The sequence below is a fragment of the Diceros bicornis genome, chromosome 24 (assembly GCF_020826845.1).
Source record: "Diceros bicornis minor isolate mBicDic1 chromosome 24, mDicBic1.mat.cur, whole genome shotgun sequence".
Lineage (NCBI taxonomy): Eukaryota > Metazoa > Chordata > Mammalia > Perissodactyla > Rhinocerotidae > Diceros > Diceros bicornis.
In genome coordinates this window covers 39137266-39161365 of record NC_080763.1, presented here as the reverse complement: position 1 = coordinate 39161365, position 24100 = coordinate 39137266, and the positions used below count along the sequence as shown (strand labels likewise).

Below are 24100 nucleotides of genomic sequence, written 5' to 3'. Positions count from 1 at the left end.
AATAAAGTGTTCAAACCTTTTGACACTTTTGACAACTTTTGATATTTTGCCTTCTCAAAATCAAATCCTAAATAAAATTTTGATCTCAAATTACCTTTGAGATTTCTGAGAGGGCCTCTGGAAAATCTCAAAGGATTTGTTCTCTACTAGTAAAAAGAGATGTTAAACTAATTACACTTATTTGATATGTTGAATTGCATGAAAAGCATTGTCAAAAAAGAAGAGATGCTTAACCTTTCCTAGCTTATATTTGCATAGGTAAATGCTTTTAATATAAATATTTCAGGAATTATATGAAATTCTTAGAAATGTGTCAATGCTCTTTCTGTTCACAATATGTCCTTACGCTGCTTTGCCTGATAATAGGCAACAATGGCATAATGTTATCATCATAATTCCAGTTACTCTCATCAGATCTTTAATCACAGCCAATCTAAGCCTTTAATCATTCACAGATAGTTATTATTTTATGCTGATGCTTTCCTGAAAGTTCTTGCTATCAGCTTCTAGCCAGAATGCTTCATCTTCAGCAAAAAGGACTGTCTCTGAGACCTGTGGAGAGGACCATCACAGGTAATCTGGGGTACAGGCTTCTGATGGCATTGCCTAAGTAACTTTGAGACCATACCACTGGACCAAGTAAGGATTCCAGAACTCTAGTGGAGAAGCTGATGGGTTCATAAAACCACTAACCCAGGATCAAGCAGAACAAAAATTAATTATATGGGACTGAATGAACTGATGAAGAAAGATGATAAGTTTTATGGTTTTTTATTTGGAATATTGCTGGTTCTTTAATGTTCTATTTTCTGGATATAAGGTTTCTCTTAAGCTATCTATAACTCACAACAGTTTAGTAGATTATACCTTTGTAAATAAAAATGAACATTTGTCTTTTTCTCCCTACCTGATCCTTCCAGAATTCAGAAACTCTTACTGGATATTCTTATTTTCATGGCAATATAGTTATTCATACAAGTTCAATAAGAATCTGTTCTCCTTATAACAGGACATAATTGGAAAAATTGGTTATATTACCTAAGCTTTGACTGGAATGCCATATTTGAGAATGATGTGCATAGAATCAGATAAGACCAGACAGTTTAAGGAACTAAGGTTCACATTATGGAGCCAATGCTTACAAAGCCCTCTTGGAAAAACCAGCCTGGTACTTGGCTTATGGAGTTCCCAGTCTACAGGCAAGTAAGAAAGGTCACTTCATGCCAGGCCCAGGAAACTTAGAATATTTTGGGGACCTCAAGAAGAGAGAAATTCACCCAAATCTCTAGGTACTGTAGATGAAGTATGATGACAAGTTCTTGGCTTGGCTTCCTAGCCTCGAGAGGCTTTTAAAAGTCCATCTGAGATTCCTTATAAAAGTTCCAGCAAGCAAACTTAAAAAGGCCTATGTGGTCAATTACCATTCTTGCTGCACTTATGTAAATAATCAGGCCAAACTTAATGAGACCAGACTTATTTTGTGAACAAGAGTAATCTGACTTTGATTATCTTTGATTAAAATGGGGGTGACTGGAGAGAGAAATTTTGGTTCAGTGGAAAACTATAACCCAGATTCTAGTCCTGTGCATCGTATTTGAGCTATTTTTCACCTCTTGGAAACTGGATCCTGCTGTCTGGCACGTTTTGTCAGTAATTGATGTTTCCACTTTTTCTGCCACCCTCCTCCTTCGGTGTCACGCAGAACTGAAGGCTGACTGCCCAGACCCTTATTGAGACTCCAGGTTGTCCCGTCCCAAAGCCCTGCAAGCTGAAGCGCGGCAACTTGCTATGAACTTCAAAGGACTGATTGCTTTTGCGACAGTTTAGGCCACTCAGGAAGCTCCCCAAACACCCGCATCTTCCCTGCTCTGCTCCAGGAAATAACCACGACTGTGACACTGACATTCTCACTCCGTCATCTAAAGACACGTCGAGCCCAACGTCTAGAAATCTTGACTGGCTGCCCCCTGGACTCAGAACCTCAGTTTAAAGTCTACTCTAACCATTCATCTTTGTTTTTCTCTTTGTTTTCTTGTTCTAATCTGTGCTTTTTTCCTCCTTTTCAGATCTCTTACCTTGCAGTTCCTAACCCAAATCTTCTTTCCACAGCAATCAACCTAGCTTCTTCGTTGTGTGAAACTTCTAGGGAAGTTCCACATGGGAGAGATGTCGGGACCCACTCAGGTCCCCAGAGTTGGTATAAAGATTATTTTAAAATGAAAACATTCAAGCTAAAGAAGATGCAGAGAGAAACCTTATCTGAACTTCCCTTATCTGACTAAAGCAGAGCCGTCAGAAAATATAGCTGCCATTAACCCCTCCAAAAGGAGTTTCCTGTGAATTCAGCCACCTTGGAGACAGACTGCCCAGTCCCATTAGCATCAAAACGCCCAATAGAACTTTCCATACATTGCCATTCAAGCCCACTGGACCCAAGTTGGAAGAGAAAAAGTTTCCTCCCAACATAATCATTTCTTATCTTCCAGAATCAGATCACACCAGTCCTTTATTATTCCAAAAGAAATAACAGAAAACATATCAACACAGTCAAAGAATGCCAGGAAATGGGGAATTTCCACTATGCAAAAATCCAATTTTAAATGAGTCAATAAGTGGCACCAAAGAAGAAAGAAGTGTATCTTGATAAATGAAGAGAATGCTCTTGAGTCCTTGAAATCTAATAAAAGCTACTCCTTTAGACAGTCTGTGTTCTGTTTTATCCTTAAATGTCTTATTTAAACTGAAACCTGCCTCAAGACTTCATTGAAAGCAAACCAAAAAATCAGAAATAAAAATAAAACTTAGAAAATACTTTGAAAAAAAAATTTCATGTATTGCTGCCAAAAACTGATTCTGGACATCCACCTTTCTGGGTTAGACACAAATTATATTGTATTCAAGAAATATGGGGTCTTCCCAGCTGTACCTCTGAAGCCTGTGACCCACTGGGGCAGAAGCAAAGGGATAAGCAGAGAGAAATGTGTCCTATAAGCCAGAGGAAAAGGAGCATTCTGGCAGTTCCTAAATCTTTTTGGAGTTCCAAATGGGAGGGCAGGGAATTCTGCCATTCATCTCTAGAAATATATGTGAAACCACAGCAATTGCCCCTAGTCAAACGTTAGCCTTTCCACAGACTGTAGACCAGAAAAGAACTGAGCTCTAGCAACCTCATAGAGAGGCTTTTTTTTTCTGTTTCTTAATAAAAATATTCAGCAATGTCAGGAAAGAATATTCCTTTAAATTTTTAAAGCTATCTCACACATTCATCTTGCCATTTTTCCCCATCCCAAACCAACGTGAAAGCAACACATCACCTAAAATGTAGTTACTAAAGTCATCTGTTGTGTTGACTAAAATAAGGAGAGATGTTCCTCTTCTACAGACGACGATAACACTCCAATAGCTAAGGTAGTAGTTCTCCCCAAAGCCCTCTCTCCAACAATGCTCAAGCTGTAGGCCTCCACTTACCCTGGCAAATTCCATTGGTTTGGGAAGAAGGCACATCACCATGACATCAAAGCGAACATCACATACTGTCTTCAACCACTTGGTGACAAACTGAGGCTTCAGTTTTTCCACCAGACTTCCAACTTCATCATCCATCATATACGCTGTGGAGTGAAACCACTGAAACACCATGGCCACCAGCCTGGCCAAGCTTTCCGTAGGTGTGTTCTCACTGGGTGTGCAGAGGCTCACCTGGAAATAGGCAGATTAGACTCTGCTTCAGCCTCCATCCATTTTACATAATTATTATATGTTCATTTAAAGGCAAAAAAAAAAAGATATCCCAGATAATCCATTTAAAATACGCAGTTTTATAAATGATGGAGGATCATTTATCCTGGAAACTGTGTTCCTCTCTACAGGAAGAGATGGATTGCAACAATCATTTCCCCTCAAGACTGCACCTTCCAGTAAGCCTTTTCTTCTATAAGAAATCTATTATATAATCTGCACTAGATAAATGCTTTTAAAATGTTAAGTCTACAGAGTGAAACTTCATAAATATCTTCAGTGAAAAAATAATCTATATACATCTCAGTTCTAAAGTGATTAGATTTAGGCTAAGAATTTTCTATCAGCAATAATTCTGAAATCTTAAAGCCCCCTAATTCACCACATTATAAATAGACTTTTTAAAACAGCTCATTATTTATTCATTCATTTATTCTGAAATAATCTTTTATTGAGCACTATAGTATATTCAGGAATATAAAAAATAAATAAAACACTATCCTTGCCTTCAAAGAGTTCACAATAGTAGTCATTGTATCATTAGATAATAACTTCTAGGAGCAATACATGTGAAATCAACAATTTTGTAAAATCCCAATTTTGTAAAAGAAAAAAATTTTCAGGTAACCACGTGAAAGCATAAAAAAGATGTGTCACTATGGAGACTTTTTTTTTTTTGAGGAAGATTTGCCCTGAACTAACATCTGTTGCCAATCTTCCTCATGTTTTTTTCTTTTTTCTCCCCAAAGCCCCAGTACATAGTTGTGAATCATAGTTGTAGTGTTATAGCTCTCCTATATGGGAGGCCGCCTCAGCATGGCTTGACGAGCGGTGAGTAGGTCCGCGCCCAGGATCTGAACCAGCAAACCCCAGGTCACCGAAGTCGAACGCGCAAACTTAACCGCTATGCCACCAGGCCGGCCCCTGGAGACTTAATCCATGTCTCCAATGGGCAAAAACAGAAGTTTGCTCCTCTGCAGAACTGGCAAATTCAGCTTGCTCGGAACTTTGGATCTGTATGTTTGATCTTTACTGAATGAATGTTGTGGTTGAATCAGTCAATAGCAATCAAATTCCTTGTGTTAATCTGGCTATAATTTTTCTGACTGTATGCAGACTTGCCATAAATACACAAAAAGCTCCAGAGACTGAACTTTCAAGAAAAATTTCATGTATATAGACAATGGGATGTGAATGATCTGTAAATTATATTGAATCCAATATTTCACAACATACACTAGCAACTTTCCCATTTGTTTCCTGTAAAAAAGGTGCATTACAGTCTAGGGCCAGGCACGGTAGGTTTCAACATCTGGCTCTTCATTAGAATCAATTAGGGGGGGCCGGCCCCGGGGCTGAGCGGTTAAGTGCGCGCTCCACTGCTGGCAGCCCGGGGTTGGGATCCCGGCGCGCACGGACGCACCGCTTCTCTGGCCACGCTGAGGCTGCGTCCCACATGCAGCGACTGGAGGGATGTGCAGCTATGACATACAACAATCTGCTGGGGCTTTGGGGGGAAAAAATAAATAAATAAAATCTTTAAAAAAAAAAAAAATCAATTAGGGAACTTATTTAAAAGTTCCCAAGATTCTGAGGTGGGATCTGGGCATTGTCATTTTTTAAAAGTCTTCCCAGGTAAATCTAATGTGCAGCCCAGGGTTGAAAGCCACTGTCCTAGAGTTTGGAGTTCCATTGCTCAGGTTAATTTTTCACTGTTTACTATTTACTTCTTTAAAAAGAATAGGAGACATTCCTCGTCGGTACAATGTTGGAATGAGAAATAAGAAAGTGGACAATAGTTAACTTCTTTTCTTACTAAGAACCATATTCCAAATTGACTGAGTAGCCGCTGGTCGTGTTTATCATCATCCTTGTTATCAAAGTCAGCGTTATCCAGGGAATGGTGGGAAGAGGAGAGACCCAGCTGCCGCCGGCGATTCAGCTCATATTCCCGTTGCTCAGCATGGAACTCAGCTTCTTTCAACAAGCTGCCAAAGAGGAAAGATGTAAAGTTAGACTATCGAAAAACGCATTCTAGATTATGACCTATTCAGAACAATTACTTCAAGAGTACTCAGGCATCGCTGATTGCTCTCCTGTAAAGTGGTAGGAATTACTCCAAGAAGCCCAATTCCATTTCTTTACTATTTTGTACTCTATCCCCATTTCAAAGATGAACAAATTGAGCACAAAGAGGCTACTTCTTCCAATCAATTAGAATCAAGTAGACTGATGCCTTCTGGCTTCTGGTTCACCAACCATCCCACCAGAAGTCAATGAGTCCCCTATATCTAATGTAAAGCTATGCAGACATCAAATGCATGATACAGGGAGAGATTGAGGACTTGTACCCAAATGGAAAAATATTCAATATCTTGTATTCAAAGACCTGAAAATGAGCACCAAAGACTCCTTTTTCAATTTGCTAAGCAAGTGACAATTTTTTAAAATAATACTCAATGTTGGTGACAGTGTATCTAAAACTAGCAATTTCATACAGTGCTGTTGGCATTACAAATTCATATACACACTCTGAAAATCAGTTTGGTAATATAGCGAGAGCCATTAAAATATTTATGCCCATTATGGGGCCAGCCCCCTGGCGTAGTGGTTAAGTTCAGCGGTTAAGGTCAGTGGTTAAGTCCAACCCACTTCACGGGTTCAGATCCCAGGCGCAGACCTACATCACTTGTCAGCCATGCTGTGGCAGCAACCCACATATAAAGTGGAGGAAGACTGGCACAGATGTTAGCTCAGGGCTAATCTTCCTCAGCAAAAAAAAAAAAAAAAAATGCCCTTTGACCCAATCAATGACATCTGGTCATCTACTCTAAGAAAATAAAGAATATAGGAACAGCACTATACATAAAAATATTTATCAGAGTTATTTACAATAGTAAAAAATTGGAAGCAATCTAAATAATGGTGGAGGAAAATAATCTAGATGAATATTATGTATCCACCAAAAATGATAAATATGGAAACTACACAACAACATGGAAAAGAGCTAATGATATAATGTTATATCAAAAAGAATTGAGGATACACTGTGATTGCAATTATATCAATAAAACTTGCATTTGAATAAAACTAGAAGAACATGTGCAAAACTGATGATGATGATAACAGTATGGTTGATTTTTTTTTTCAATTTCCAAACTTTCTGTAATATTTTATTTGACAAACATTTATTGCATTTCTACATGTATCAGTCACTGGGATAAGAGAAAAGACTTAGTCCCTATCCTTAAAACTTACATTCAAATATTATTTCTTTAATTTTTAAAAATCTTGCCTCAGTGAATATTATACAAAAAGAGAACAAGTCTAGAGGTTATCATTTCTAAAGCTCCTTTTTCTGTCATGCGATAGAAAGAGAAAAAGCCAGCAGCCTGCAGGATTAGACCCCTGTCTTACTCCACAGCCTTCTGGTTTACCCCAGTACCAAATTACTTAGAGTTCTCTTCTACTTCGTTCCTGTCAGTCAAGCCTCGGGCACCCCTATCCCCACCCCTCACTCTGACTGTAGCCTCCACTTCACTCCCCTAAGATTCCCTGCTCAGTGCTGTCACTGTGCTCACCATACTGGATCGCAATTACATGCTTCTGTTATTATAGTCCCCACCTGGGTAACTTGAGGGCAGAGACTCCATTTTATTCCCTTCTGTCTCCCAAGTGCCTAACACATGCCTGGCACATAACTGGCATTCAATAAAAATATTTTTTGAATGAATTAATTAAACATCATCATTGCAACATTGTGGAAGGTGAGCTGCTAGGCTGAGGGCACTTGAATTAAATTTACACGTCTCAATGTGAGAAGGGTGGCTCAAAGCCAAGGTGGTGTTTTCAGGGTAAGCTACCAATAAACCGCTCTCACCTAATCACAGCCTCCACGGCGCAGACGAGCTCCTCCGCGCCACATTCCCGAGTGTTGATAGGCGGAGGGGAAGTCTGATAGAGGTGGGTCTCTGAAGCGGCCCCCACTTCATTACTGTGATGATTCGAGTGGCATCTTTTGCAATACCGAACAGGCCTGTTTCCGTGACGACCGCAGCACCCTGCTGAAAAGCAGGTGACGACTGCTCTTCTAACATGGGAACTGCAGTTCTAGGGGCAAAAAAGTGAAATCAATTAAAATTAATCACTAAGGTAAATCTGGCTAAGAACTGGAACAAATGGAAACTTAAGGGGCCACCGGAAGTGGCAGCACATTTCTGAAGTGCCACTAGCTTCCAAAATGCAGGCCATCTCTAACCAGTTAGATTTCAATCATAGTTAGAAATAAAGGTGAGAAGTGGTTTCTATTAGTGTGAGTGGTAGGAACGTTCTAAATATGAGTGGGACTGTGTTGAAAAGCCCTCTGTACAGTTACCTCAGTCATGCGGGGTGAGGGGGGCTTTCTGGATCATTTCAAGTTAGTGTTTCAAGAGTTTTCAGCAGAAACATGAAGAAAAAAATTAAAACCATGGTCCAGAGAGAGAGAGCATCATAGCACATCAGAGTAGGAAAGGAATCATTTTAACCCCCAGAATAAACTTTCAAAATTATTTTATCCACCACTAAAACAGCAGATTTCCACTGCAGCTCATCTGTCCTTGCTGCATTCAAGGACAGGTAGGGAGTTGTGCTGAGCTGAGCTGATAACCCGAAAGCAAGCCTTTCCACTCCCATCAGCACTCTTTCTAGTAAGACCTAAAGAATCTGTCCATCAACACCACGGGAACATATCAAAACACAGCAAGAACCACTCACAGAACCAGACCTTGACATCACCTACAGGAAGGAAGCAACAGGTGAAGCAATGGAATGAGAAAAGTGGTGCAGCATAAGGGAGATTCCGAAGTTCAGGAGGGCTATAGTCAGAGCTGCCCTGACAAGAGGCAGAGGAGCAAGGCGGCATCACATGGTGCAATCTGAAGAGCTGTCTGGAAACATCCCTGACCTCCTCAAAAAACGTGCCCCAAGCCTGTCAGAGATGCCACCACCACATACTCAGTGTCTTATGTCCAGAGAGTTTTTCCATCTTTCAATAGAGATTATAAAGATGTGGACACCTCTAGGGGATATAATACCCTCAGCCATTATGAACTCAGAGCTTGGCGAAGATTTGAGAACTTCCATGACAGATATCTTGTGAAGACAGAAGAAGGAAGAAGGCAAGCAGCACAAAACCTATATCAAAACATTGACAATGTACTGAACTGCCTATCAGAACCACAATTTCAAAGTAAGGGTTGTTCTACTCCAATTTTAGTACAAAGGCTTTGGATACTAGTGCTATGAAATCTCATTTTCTGAACAGGACTCAGGCCAACAAATCATAAAAACAAGTTCAGAATTTTTATAATCCTTTTTTTCTGTTTATTAATAAGGTTTTTGTTTGTTTGTTTGTTAAAATACAGCATGTTTCTTCTGCATCTGAAGCCCAAGTCTTTTTCAGCTTCCAAGTCAGCCATGACTTCTTCCAGTGGAGTATTTTTTCTGCTTTGTGCCCTTTCTTTCTCTTACACACACTAAATTTCATTCTGGAAGCACATGAATCCTTATTGGTTTAGAGCTTCTCTTGCTCTCCCACCAAACCAATACCACACTACTAGCAGCATGGTATATATAGGAGTATATTCTTAGGGTTTATTTCTTCCTTTTGGTTACAATTAGTCTTTGTTCCTCTGGGATTCCCACTGTTATATAAACAATAGGATGTGGATATGGGTTTAGTGGGTCGTTATTAGCTATAATAAAGAGCTAAAGTTTAAGGCCTGCAATTTCCCATCCTATTTTCTGGTCACAAATTATTTACATTCTTCCCACATGCAAATTCCTGGCTGGAGGTTCAAGGTCTTCTCATCTAAATTAAGACCAGCTGTGGATGAGGCTCTTGGGGTCTGGTTCCTCAGGTATGCTTCCATTTTCCTTGAATCTAGATGGGCTTGTGGCTGCTTCAACCAAGAATATGGCAGAAGTGATACTTATATGACTCCTGAGGTCAAGTTATAAAAACACATGCAGCTTCCCCCTGACTGTCTTGGAACATTCTCTCTTCAAAGCCTCCTCATCAGGATACTCTTCTCAGAACTCTGCCATGGCCAAGCCACATGGAGAGGCAATGTGTAAGTCTCCAGTCAACATTGCTGACTAAGCCCAGCCTTCAAGTCACCCCACCCCAGAGCCCAAATATATGATCTAGAAGCCTCTAGATAATTCCAGCTCCCAGCTATTCAAGTCTTCCCAGATAAGGCCCCTCAAGCAGGGACAGGCTGTGGACTGTGCCCTGTCCAAATCCCTGACCCATAGAACCTGTGAACATAATTAAAGGGTTGTTGTTTTATGCTGCTATGTTTTGAGTGATTTCTTATGCAGTTATCTGGATATACTGCATATATGAGGATCTGAAATACCAACTAAAAGTCAACCTTCTTTGTCACCATGTTCCATCAATTCTAAATAATATCAGCAATAAAATACTGTGCCCCCAAATAACCTTTAGTTCATCAAAGTTCTAAACCATTGTTGTGGTTCATACTAAGTTTTAATAATATATGTCCAAGCCATAGTCGGTCCTCAATCCATGTGAACTTAGCCATATGCATTCATTTCAAAGTTTACTTACTAAAATAAATCAAGGTCTGTCTCTTTATCTTTACAATCTTGATGCTTATTTCAAACCTACTGTTCAAATGTAGGAATATATAATACCGAAAGAGGTAAAGACACAAATTGTGCCCAAAAGCAAGCTCAACAATTTTGAACTGTTTTGAACTTAATGGAAGTTCTCCAAATTAACTTTCATATAAAATACAATGTTTGTTAAAGGATATGTAATAAAAAATGTGCTAATTAGGAGGTTATTACTAAAAATACTTTTGTCATATGAAGGAGGGGAGTGTTAAAAAATGATCCACTCTGAATGTCAAATATGTTAGGTATACCACCGGAGCCAGGACATGCTGATTTAGAAAATAAAACTGTTTCTCATCCTAGTCTCTCTAGTTTTTAAAACATTCTCAAAGTAAGAAATAGCCTCGGGATAAAAATCAGATCAAAAGTACGCTGAATGACTATACACTCCTTTGTTAAAACTTCAGAAAGATATAAAGTGATGCCCCATTGAGACTCTCAGCTAGAACAGGGCTTCTAACAACTTTAAGGGCAGACTAAAATGCCCAAAGTACAGACAGGACTGTCTCAAAAAGAATTAAATATGTGGCTGTGGAGGCACTGAACCCCAAGGAAATTCACTGAAAATCCACAAAGTTTTAAAGAAAGTCATACTAGCAAAAGCACCACCAGCTTAGACTAAAGAGGACAGACACAGTTCAACATGAAAAGAGGTCTATGGGGACCCCAACTTCTACAAGAAAGAAGCAGACTAAGAGAGTTACTCAGTTGCAACATGAGCCATTTCTTATTGAAAAGGAAAGATATCTCAGAGAGTGGAGCAAAGAGCCCAGACGGACAACAATGGATTAGGGAACTACTCCCAGGAAGCAAAACCAGATCCTAATCAAGGCACATTTGCTATCCCTAGAGACAGAGGAATTGTTGACATGTTCATGGCTGGAGATGCTACAGACCAGCTATCTGCTTCCTCTTCTTTTTTAACAGAGGTCTACTGCTGTCATCCTGTCCCTATCTCACCGTTGTGTGTTGGGAGTGTAGGGCGCGGATAACTTGCCTTTTTAGTTCACAGGTCTCTGGATCAAGAGAATGTGCACCCAGAGTTTCATCAGTGACCATACCAGATGTAGATCACAAGATAATGGACTTTAAGCCTGAAGCCATAAATGGATAAGACTTTTGGAGGTCTTATAAGGTGGTGAGAGTATTTTGCATGTGGAAAGAATGTAAGTAATTATGTCAAGAGGGTGGATTGTGGTAGATTAAATATGACCACAAAATTCTTGCCGCTGCTTCTATGAAGAGAAGTCTGTTTCCCCACTCCTTGAATCTGGGCTGGCCTTGGGGCATGTTTTGACCAATGGAATGCAGCAGAAGTGATGCTGTTTGACTTCTGAGCTTCAGTCTCAAAACACCTTGCAACCTCCTCTCTCATTCTTTCAGAACACTGCTGCCTTTTGAACAAATCCAGCCTAGCCTCCTGGAGAATGAGACACCTAATAGAAAGAGGAAAGGCCAGACACCCAGTCATCTCAACTATTCCAGCCATCACAGCTAAGGCCCCAGACATGAGAGTGAGGTCATCTGGGACCAGCCAATCCCCAGGCTACCCACCAACTGACTGCAAATACATGAGTGAGCCTAGAGTTGTTTATCAAAAGAACTGCCTAGTTGAGCATAGGCCAAATTGCCAATCCACAGAATTGTGATCAAATAAACGTTTATTGTTATAAGCCACTACATTTTAGGATGGCTTATTATGTGGTAATAGATAACTGAAACACCCCTCCAAAAGTACGCACTCATGACCAACTCCTAAAAAGTTTAAATGACTTGTACATGGTCTCATAGGTAGGTGGGAATAGAGTTGGCCAGAACCCCAGTATCTTAACCAACTAGTCCAAAGTCCTTTGTATGACACCATACTACCTTCTCTTGTACTTTTCAACAACTAGAACAAGAAAAGAAGATGGAAATGGCTTAGGGAAACTGTCATGAAAAGTGGCTAAAGGAAATTCGAAGGCAAAATCTTTAACTAGAGATATTCGACTTACGTATAAATGAATACATACATAGAGAGATACAACTTACTTATACATGAATATTTTCCATATATAGTTGGTCTAGGTATGTTTTTGACACACATATATTGGACGATTTGCACTCCACTTCAAAACAATAAAGATTTTTAGCATACAAGACACATCCTTTACCAAAGTTAAGCTGCATGTATTGCACTGTCATTCAAACCTTTTTGTAACTAGACTTCTATCCCAGAGTGACACATATGCTTTTATTTCAGATTACTTATCAAAAACATTGTGCATAAGATGGGTGAGCAAAAGCAGAAATGGAAATAGAGACCATTTGGACATAGCAATCTTGCATGCTAAATTATTTCTTTTCCCCCTTCACAAATACAGTGACAACACATATTGGGACACCACGGTGCAGAAATGAGGCAGATGTCAATGAATGAATTTACATACAAACACAGCAAATCATGCCCCACCACACAGATGGTTTGCTCTTACCTTCTTCTGACATATAGCAGATATTTCAGCTGTAAGGGGAAGGTACACAAAATATCAACAAAGAAAGAGAGCCCATTTTAAATAAGGGCAGCTATGAAGGGGAGCAAAAACAAGCTTAGTAACACAACCTTTAGACTTGGCCAAAACAGCTTCTCACTTGTCTCATAAATTGTCATCTACTTATGTTTAATGAGGTTAAAAACACCCGCATGCTGTACATACTTCACCTGTTTTTACAAGTAATTCAACCTTCTCAGACATGACTTAGAATTCAGACCATGTTAAAGCCAAATAACTGTAATCTCACCTCCTTATTTGACAGAGAACAAAACTGAGGGTTGCATGACTTCTTCAGGATCGCACGGACTATCAATGGGAGAGGCAGATCTAGAGCTAACATCTCTGGAGTCCCTGTATTCTGATCTTCTATTATACTATGACGCTGAGTTGATGGGATATATTTAGAGCTTTGCCATGGAGATGATTTGCTATATCAGAACTGGAGAAAAAATTTACTGACTTGGATTACTTAGACTTGAACTATCAATTTATGTAAGTCCTTAACTAGTGTAAAACCAGCTGCATGCTCACTTAACAGAAAGCAATTTTCAAACCCATGTATTGTCCAGTTGGAGTACGGCTGTCAAACTACTGTCCACTTCAGGATTGACTTTAACAAATGGATAAAAATTCTTTTTAGTGGGCATACCAATTATTTCCATGAAAACTGATGCTTGAGAGTACTTGAAAATAATTTTTCCAAGAATATGTTAACATTTCCCCTGAAACAGTAAGTGCTCAAAAAATGAACTAAATATTTACTAAATATTTACTTATAGTATAGTCTATGTTACAATTTATTAAAAAGATCAAAGGTAAATGTTTCCCAAACTTTGTCTGGAAATTATGAATTAGTGGATGCCAAATCAATGAAATTCACAACTCAGCTTTAAAAACTAGTTTTGTATAATTAATGGTTATTTAACAGTTTGATATCTTAGAGTTTATCTTAACCTGGCTTAGTGTCACATCTCTAGATAAATAATGAAAAGTTACTATCAGTTTTCTCCCAAAGATGAATATCATCTGGAGATGCTGACCAGAATTAAGCAATATATCTGATATTTAAAATGTACTTTAGAACCTGACTATGGGTTTTACCTCAGAGTACTGGAAGTTCACTAACAAGGTAACCTAATTTAAAGGGGAAAAAGTTATCTTTCCCATACCAATCCAAATCTCTTTACAGATATTCTTATATAAATTTTCAAAATGTCTCTTTAAAGGATATAGAAGCTGACATTATTGATCCATTTTACAGATGGAGAGCACTCACTAAATTAATTTATTTCTTAAGGTTGAGATGACCTAATAGTAAAAGTTAGACTACAAAGAGATAGTGTAATTATAATCAAGCAAGGCCTTAAGTTTAAAAAAAATGTTCACAGAATTTAGTTAACATAAGGTTTTTACATTTCTTTTTAAACGGGCCTTTCATATAAATTCTTTTATTATCTATCTCTGATGTATCAAGTTCCTCCTGTGTGCCTGATCTGTATTCAATATGCCCCCAGCTTTTTCCACCTTTCATCTTTCCTCTGCTTTCCTGAGTACCTTTTCTGATCATTTCAGCTCCAATTAGGTGGCTGGAATACCTGCTTCCTCATGTGTGGAGGAAAACTCTGTCTGGGACCTGCCAACTTACTGGCATAGCTTTCAGAAGTCTAACAGACTACAAGCACTATTATCTTGCCTTTTCATTGAGATGCGTCAGATATACTTTATCCCCATTTTACTGATGGGGAGACTGAGTCTCAGGGCAATTAAATGATTTTCCCTAAAAACACAGAGCTAGTAATAGTGGCAGGAGAAAGACCCATTATTCAATGCTCTTCCTCCTGATGTTCCTTATTCCCTTTCTGACCTGGCACAGCAAACATATCATTGGCAACACCTGTTATATATACAGAAAATCCCTTAAGACATAATTCATCAGGGCTTTAGTCATACGGAATCCTAATTCCAACACCTACCCTTAGTTTTGGTAGAGAGGATACCTCTTCCCTCATTATTAAATGTGTGGGTATATTATAAGAAAGACATTGATATAATGCTTCATATGAATGGATATTCATTGAATATAATACTTTGGTTACTGTCTTTGTAAAATAAAATAGTACAAAAGGAGAGAAGTCAACCATGCCATTAGTCATGATTACTCATAATTCATCCTTTCTGAAGTACACCATACCTTGTGGCAGAAGAACATCAATCAACCATTCACTGTGATCCCTATAAAGAAAAACAAAATTCATTATTGAGCTTCTTTGCAATGTTACCCTTCCACATGAACGTTTGTAAGCTGTACACTATTGAATAGAGGCTTTTAATAGAAAGGAAGTATAATTAAGAGCACTATCATAATAAACTTTTTAAATGTCTAAGGCATCCCAGCTAAATTATAAATTATAGGCATTTCGTCACATTCAGTTATCTTTAAATGATACTTTCCAGATGCCAACTAAGCCAACCAAAATACAACATGATTTGTACAAAGCTCTGTGTGAGTCTGTGAAACTAACAAGCAGAGAGAACCCACATGAATTATATGCCATGTTTGAAAACCACAGTTTTATTTTTCTCTGTGGCCTTTTTAACAGGATCACTTGAAAATTGGAGCTGCTTTATTGAGTGGAATTGCTTTCTCTTGTCACATGGAGAGAAATATTGCATCTTCTCAAAGCTGAAGACTTTCAAATGAAAGTTTGCTATATATTAAATATCTGACAAAGTAACCTTTAAAAAAACAGAGAAGTTAGTGGGAAATGTGGGTAATATAACCAATTTAAGTCCAAGTGATTGTTCTTATCTTCTCATTGTTGCCCTATTTCCTTTTCCTTGAAGACCCTTGTACCTACCCTGCGATCCTCTGGCTGCATTCTTCACAGAGATACAGTGGGGGTGGTTTATCACCCAAAGCTACTGACAGGGAAGGGTCTATACACATCTGAAACACATGAAGAGACAGAATGACCTCTCCTGTCCTGTTTATCACATTCCCTGTAGCATGAGCACAAATGTTTCAATAATGACAGGTTTTCTAAAGCAAAGTGGAATAAATATTTTTAGTAAAACCCATTCAACCTACAACTTTTTCCTACCCTGGCTGATGAGTCCACACTGAAGATTTAAATGTGGCTGCTGTGGTTTTTCATTTCTCCTGTTATTTGCAATTCAAGTAACAAATAGTGTCAAGAAATCCACCCTCATTCCACAAAGATAAAAAATCATCTTGTTCAATGGCTGCTCAAATTGCCTCTACATTACTCGTACAGTAATTCCTTCTCTAAAGAGGTAAAACACAGTAATCTCTCTTTAGGAAAAGGAAAATATATTATTAAGATTATAAAATATAGCTGTTACCAAGATGCTTGACATAGAGAATTTTGCTTCTTAAGATAGACCTCATTCAGAAAATTTAGCATTGAATCTAACATTGAGTGATTCACTTTTCTTACTCTGGAATCTAAGTTCCATGTCAATCATCCAACATTTCATTTTCAGGTGTTTTTTCTTCCACATGTGACCTGTAGTTTCTTTAGCCCTGCTGTGCCCTGTTCAGATCTGGATTATTTATGGCTGAGGTTTCATTAGCCTAAGCACAGAGATGAAAAGTGTTCATCAGGATATTTCAAATATCTGGATGTTTTAAATCAAGTGAACAAAGTATTCAGATGACTAGCTGCATTTTTTACTTTGCATCAGTTTAAATTTCTATGACTTTCCAAAGTCATTTTGACTTCTGTTCTTGCCCTTCTCCATGCTATAGCTGATTATGCAGTTAACATGCTTAGTATACAAATTCTTCTGGAACGTCACTCTTCCTTCTCTTTAGTTTTTACTGAGTTGAAGGGGAAAAATGAACTGAACTTATAACCCAAACAGCCTGTCATTTAAAGTTAAAACCCTGAGGAGTTTCAATGATTGGAGAAAAAAGAGTTAGACTTCCTAAATTTAAATAATGATACCATCAAAATCTGTAAATTATATATTCCTTGATGCTAAAGGCCCAGTGTGAAAATTTTCCTTCGTTAAGTTTCATACTTCCTTTGATGCAATGAATAACTACTTTTTGCTGTGTTAAATCAGGGATTGGCAAACTTTCTGTAAATGGCCAGAGAGGAAACATTTCTCACTTCATGGGCCATACATTCTCTGTCACAACTACTCAACCCTGCTTTGTAGCATAAAAGCAGCCATAGACAATACGTAAGCAAATGAGCCTTTAGCTCAATACGTAACAATAGACAGCCATAGACAATACGTAAGCAAATAGCTGTATACCAATAAAACTTTATTTACGAAAACAGGCAACAGGCCAGATTGGACTACGGGCCATAGTTTGCTGACTTAGTTTTAGATAATTATCGGGGCTCCAAAGTACTTCATAAAGTGATTTTCCAATAGAACCAAGTAAATCCAAAAGCAGAGTGTGATACAATGAACTGTAAGTTCCAACATGTTTTCATTTTGAGTCCTATCACAACTCTTGGCTCTTATCTAAAAAGTACCTTTTTGCGATCTATTGCAATAAAAATAGATAATGCTTTTCTATTTGACAAATCATTACTACCTAGCGGTATAGCTCACCATTATGGAGATACAAGGCTTTTTGTGAGGATAAATACATTCTCCCTGAGTCTTTCCCATGCACCCCATGTAGACCTCTTCTTCAATATAGTTACTTTACTCTCATTTCCAATGATTATTGATACCACTGTCAGGTAAAGAATTTTTTCATTCCACTCAAAAGGAAAAACTCCTAGGATGTTAGAACTATAAAGAATCATCAGAGATTAGCTAACTGAACTCTGATGTGTTATGAATTAATTAACACGGCCCATCAGATTTGTGCCTAGTAGTGTCAATTCTGTTCTACTCTGAACAGGTCAGTTTATACCCATATTAGTATGTTCAAATCTGACTGCTGCATTAAAAAATAGTTATTTTCTGTTTATAAATATAACATACGCCCAATGTAGAGGATTGGGAAAATAAAGGAAAGAAGAAAATTTAAATAATTCATTAACCCTCCATCTCAATGAAATCACTGGAAACATTCTGATGAGCATTACTGGTTGTTTTTCACTATGAATATGAATATAAATATACATATATGTAATTTTAAAACTAGACTGGCATCATACTGTACCATTTCATAATTTCTTTTTCATTTAACATTACTCGGTAAGCATCTGGATGTTGGATACCCTTGACCTACGTGTCATATGGTCATATCTACTTGGGTCTGAGGAGTGCTCATATTGTAAAGAGAGAACAATACTGAGCCAGACATGTTGTCATGCAAAAACAGCACCAGCATAGGAAGCATTAACAAAATGTTACCTTTATGGGAAGTGTAGAGTGCAAATAAAAAAGGAAGCTCTGGAAAACTGGGGTTCAGAAAGTAAAATTTTGGGGGTGACAAAAATATTTTGGAACTACATAGAGGTGGTGGTTGCACAACATTGTGGATGTGCTAAATGCCACTGAACTGTTCATTTTAAAATGGTTAATTTTATGTTATGTGAATTACACCTCAATAAAAAAAATGACAGGGGCCAGCCTGGTGGTGTAGTGGTTAAGTTCATGCGCTCTGCTTTGGTGGCCTGGGGTTCGCAGGTTCAGATCCCAGACGCAGACCTGCGCACCGCTCATCAAGCCATGCGGTGGCAGGCGTACCATGTGTAAAGTAGAGGAAGATGGGCACAGATGTCAGCCCAGAGCCAATCTTCCTCAGCAAAAAGAGGAGGATTGGCATCGGATGTTAGCTCAGGGCTAATCTTCCTCACCAAAAAAAATGACAGAAAGTAGGATGGTTTGGCCTATCCTGGAGGACTGGCTATAGGGAACAGCCAGTGAGAAAAGTGAGGCCAGGCCAGAGGAAGGGACTGGGCTGTTTGCCTGGAAGTGAAGGAGAAAATCTAATCATGATGATTCCTGTGAGTAGGAGGCCAGAAATCATTACTAATCAGGAAGTCAGATGAATGCAGTCTGACATAAAAGCAGGGGGAAAAGTAATTGGAAAAATCAGACAGCAAGTATCTCCTTTCTTTTGATGTCTGGGTAAACCAAAAGAGGGCATTGTAACTTAGGCAGGAAGAAGAAAGGATGGATATAGAAACTAAAGTGAGGGAATGATGACAGTCTCACCACTGTGAAGAATTCAGCTGAACTCCATGAATAATATACGAACTCATGTGTTTCGCTCAAAATGTCCTCACACCAAAGAGAAGTACCTTTGAATCCCAAATGTCTCTGGAAGTTCAGAGGAGGCGTACACATAGTAGAATAGGAGAGGACTGTGTTTCCCTTGGTGGCTTACCCTCACCTGCTCTTTTTCAACATAAATTCATTCAATTTGCCTTCATCAAAAGCAGAGATCAAGCATAACAATACAAGGATATCCTTCGTTAGTAAGATATATCTAGATGACAGTGTTATTATTGGCACTCCTCTGCCATTTTGGTATATGAAAAACATTTTTGTTCCATTTATATTTCATTTTGGTTCCATTTATATTTATATTTGTTATATCTCATTTTACCTCTTCTACTCTGTTTCTATAACATGACTATTGTCTTACTATCATTTGGTAATACAGTCTACCTATCTATAGAACAAAGGAGGCAAAATCCCATGACACTAGGTTCTAAAAAGTAACTGTGAACTCTAATCACTTAACCTAACTCCCACTCTTCATAGTATAAAAGTTAACCTTTGCAAATCCAGACACAGGTCTCTCCAGCCAAGTGTTGTATCCAACAAATATAAGTAATTTTGTTAAAACGTGTGATTATTTTTCTTAATATTCAACTTCAAAGATTCAGGGTTATAACAGGACAGAACCAATTTGATGTGGTAGAAAAAGAATAAGGCTGGGTCAAGGTACCTAGTTCTAGCTGTGTGACTTTAGGAAAGTGGCTCAACCTCTCTAAACCACTGTTCCCTTACCTCAAATGTAACTTTCCATGTGTTTGCTGTCCAACTACCTCTGTCATTCCAACTAAGTCATATCTGTGATCTGAGCTAAGACTTAACAATTTTATCTATTTTTCTCCTATTACTGTCGAATTTGCATAGTCACACACCAGACACTCATAATTTGTAGCATACACATGAAAACAGGGGCAAAGTACATTTCCCTGAGTTTATTAGCTCAGATAGAAGCCAGTTAAGGACTATGCAAGTGTTTCATGATTATTCTGATAATTAGCTTAGTGCTACATAGCACTTGGCTACGAACTGGTAGCCAAACTTGCACACATCATTATTCATTGCTCTGTCTTGAACCAATCTACTAAAGTACAGTCAGATTGAACATGGAGGTGCCTGATATTACTACAGAGCACAGCCCTCTGCTTTACAGAGAAGGATAAGATCTACTCCATTTCATTCAGCAATCTGCTCCTGATAATTTGACCACTGATAATGCAATATGGCACTAGGTCTGCTAAAACAGTACCTTCACAGCTGGTTTGTTAATTGCATTGTGGCATTCAATGTGCTGGCAGTGGATGGGATTCCAAGCTGTAAAGCAAAGCATAGCTGATGAACACTTCTCATTGAAATTATTTGTGCCCTAGTAAAAACACAGCAGACACTTCACTAGTTTTCTTTTTCCTAAATAGAACCATCATCAGAAGGCTTCCTAAAATAATCATTTTTTAATCTATGAAAAATTTAAAATTGAGCAAAGATAACACAGCTCCATCCATTTTCCCATGGGGAGAGACAAGCTAGTATAAGGTGGCATACACAATAGCATAATACTACCTCACAATGATATACCATTAGTAAGTTCTCAAAGGTTTCTACACCTATGGTTTCACTTCATCCTCCTAACAACTCTGTGGAATAGATACAGCAGATTATTAACTTCATTTCATATATGAGTAAGTTAAAGTTAAAAAGATTAAGTAGCTTGTTACGGTCACAGAGTCAGTAAATGACAAGCTGGGACTAGAACCTATAGCTCTTGGTTCTTGACGCTGTGCTCTTTTCACTATAGTATACTATGCTAAACATTCTAGAATTTTGGCACCAGGAAGTCTTTCAAATTGATAATAACTGAAATGAATGGTAAAGCAACCTCAACCATTCCGTTTCCCACTTCATCCCCATCAAATGTGGAGACTAGAAAGATAGTTTCTTGCCCAAATGAAGTGGAGAACCAAATCTCTCTCTCACACGTGACCCATAGACTAAACCTCTGCTGGTGTGCTAATATCCAACTCCTTGAAACAGTATGCACACAGAATGAGGACAAGAACCAAGTAATCTGGGATAGACCAGAAGAAAAATCACAACAAATAATTATCATCATCCAGATGATTCTGTGGCCCAAAGCACTTAGCTAACAATATTCTATCATAAAAAAAAAATAGGATTATATGTTTAAAAGTAGGACATTTTTCTAAATTGCCATATTCTAATCTCATAGGACTATGATTGGCCTCATATATAGAATTTGCAGATAATAGGATATTCTTACTTCGTTACATACCCAATTGTAATTCAAAAATACTTATTATTAATGATCCAGGCCTAATTTATGCTTCAAATATTTTATAAAATTTTCTATCTAGGAGTGTCCCAACTTCAAATCTTCTATCCTATTGTTAGACCCGGTATAAGATTATGTGTCTGATTTGAAATTCAGGAAAATATGGTCAACAGAGCCATTGACCTTAAAAAAATATACAATAAGTCTATTTATTTAAAAAGAAGAAAAGAAGTACAGACCAGAAACCACTACTCTAATAACACAGTATCATATTGATTATATTTTTAGAGAGAGAGAAAGAGGAAATGAATGAGTAAGGAATGGATGAATGAAGAAATAATTTGAATATAAGCATTCCATAACTATAATATTTGTTTCCTACATGTGGAAAAGTCAAATGAATATAGAGAGTAGCAACAAGTATAATTAGAGAAACCTAGAGAAAAAGACTGCCTTTAACCAGCACAGGAGTTGCAAAGACATGGGACATGTGCCCCATTCCTCCAATCACAAACTCATGACAGATATCACTAATCCACAAGAGCATTCATTCCTGCTGAGTCCAGAACTGGCCTTAAAATCCTCAACACTGAGCTCCAGGAAGTCACCACTAATCAAAACAGAGTTGGCACACAAGATGAAATTTCCTAACCATCTCTGAATCCATGTATTATGAGAATATTTGCAGATCACTTTAAAAATACTAAGAAGTTCTTGACACTTACAGATAGAATATTCAAAATACATAACAACTGCTATGGCATAGGCATAAACAAATCAGAATGTGCAACAGCCAATAGCACTTGAGCAAAGATATCACAACTTGAGCAAAGATATCACTTGGTCAGGCCTGCTCTGCCAAAAATTAATGCTTCATATGTGGACAGTGGGGATATCCAGGAGGTCCTACTCCTCTAATTTTTTATTTCATTTTTACAGAGTATCACTGAGTTAAGAACAGGTTGTAGGATACTTCATTTAAGTTCACCAAAGTCACACTAGATTTAAGTTACTAGAACAGTGATTCTTAATTTTTGTTGCATATCAAAAATCACCCGTCAAGTTTTCAAAAATATTATGCCTGTAACCCATGTTAGATTCACTGAATCAAAATCTCTAAAGATAGAGCACAAGTATTTGTAATTGGGAAAAGCACTACAATTTGTTCTGATATAAGGACAACCTACATACCTTACCTTATAGGAAATATAGTCATGGTATATCTCCCTTCATTTGAAAATAAAAACAAAATCATAGCATAAAAACACGGCAGACAAGAATTCTGCTTCCAACTATGACAGAGTAACTGGTATTAGACTTGCCCTCCCACCACAAACAACTAGAAAACTAGAATATATATATGAAACAACTGTTTTCAGAAATTGGACTACAGGTAGTGCAGGACAATGATCCTTGAGAGAAGAGAAACAATGAAGCGAGTCCTACATTCATCTTGGCTTTCTTCCTGGAAGCAATTTCCAGACATTGGCCCTAGAAGGGGAAAGATAAGCACAGTAGGGTGGTTTCATTGATTTGAGGAGACAAAAACTGGAGTTTAGAGAGGCCAGGTGCCTTAAATTTGAAGGGGAGAGTACCAAAGAAGAGACAGCTGTGCAAGAAAGAGCTCCAGAAATCAGAACAGGAGTCCTTTTGAGTCTTTTCCTTTATACTAAGCTGAATATGTGTAAGGCAAGACTCCATTAGGCTGCATAGAGAACTATGGGGGATCTGTAAGCTAAATAATTCCTACATCTCATACAGGGCTGGGAGATATTCAAGTTCCAACCAGTCAGAGTGGAGGGAACTCAGTGAAAACCTGGGATATTTAACAGAGACTCTGGGAGGTTACATCTTAGTAGTAGGGCTAAACTAACATTAGGGAAAAGGCTATTCCAGGCTCACTCTAAGAAAACATAAGAATAAGCCTAGAAAGGGTCAAGCTGATCCACCAGTAATTTGACTGCCAAAACAAACCTCAACACACTATAATGGAAGACAATAAAATCCAGACACTCAGTAACATAATATTCATGAAGTTCAACATCCAGTCAAAAATTACTTGATATTTGAAAAGGGAGGAAAATGTTACCCATAATCAGGAAAAAAACTGGCCAAGAGAAACAAACCCAGAAATTACAGAGATGAGGTAGTTAGCAAACAAGGACCTTAAAACAGCTATTATAAACATATTCAAAGGAAAATATGAACACAAAGAGAATAGAGATTAAAGATATAATAAAAGAATCAAATGGAATTTCTAAAAATTTAAAATACAGTATCAGAAATAAAAAATTCATTGAATGGGCTTAATGGCACATTAGACAATGTAGAAGAAAAAATCAGTGAATTAGAAGACATAACAATAGAAACTACCGAAACTGAAGTACTGGAAGAAATATAAACAGAGCTTCAGCGAGCTGTGGGAAAATATCAGGCAGTATAAAGCACGTGTGATTAAAAGTCCAAGGGAAGCAAGGGGGTGGGGGATGAATATTGGAAGAAACAATGGCCAAAATTTTTCAAGTTTCATACAAACTATAAACCCACAGATCCAAGAAGCAAAATGAATCTTAGGCAAAATGAAAGCAAAGAAAATCACACCAAAACTCATTATAATCAAATTGATGAAAACCAATGATAA

The 24100-nt window shown here is 38.0% G+C and overlaps 1 protein-coding gene across 5 annotated transcripts in view; it reads right to left on the bottom strand.

Moving 5' to 3' along the window:
- The window catches only part of UNC79 (unc-79 homolog, NALCN channel complex subunit), a 225517-nt gene that overhangs the window by 122826 nt on the left and 78591 nt on the right, over positions 1-24100 (bottom strand). For all 5 annotated transcript variants that reach the window (XM_058567601.1, XM_058567600.1, XM_058567603.1 and 2 more), the window contains exons 8-14: positions 20419-20483; positions 15812-15900; positions 15145-15185; positions 12894-12922; positions 7619-7848; positions 5555-5726; positions 3469-3699 (exon numbers count right to left, since the gene is read on the bottom strand). In XM_058567601.1, coding sequence (XP_058423584.1) covers positions 3469-3699; positions 5555-5726; positions 7619-7848; positions 12894-12922; positions 15145-15185; positions 15812-15900; positions 20419-20483 — 857 coding nt within the window. The remainder of the gene's footprint in view (positions 1-3468; positions 3700-5554; positions 5727-7618; positions 7849-12893; positions 12923-15144; positions 15186-15811; positions 15901-20418; positions 20484-24100) is intronic.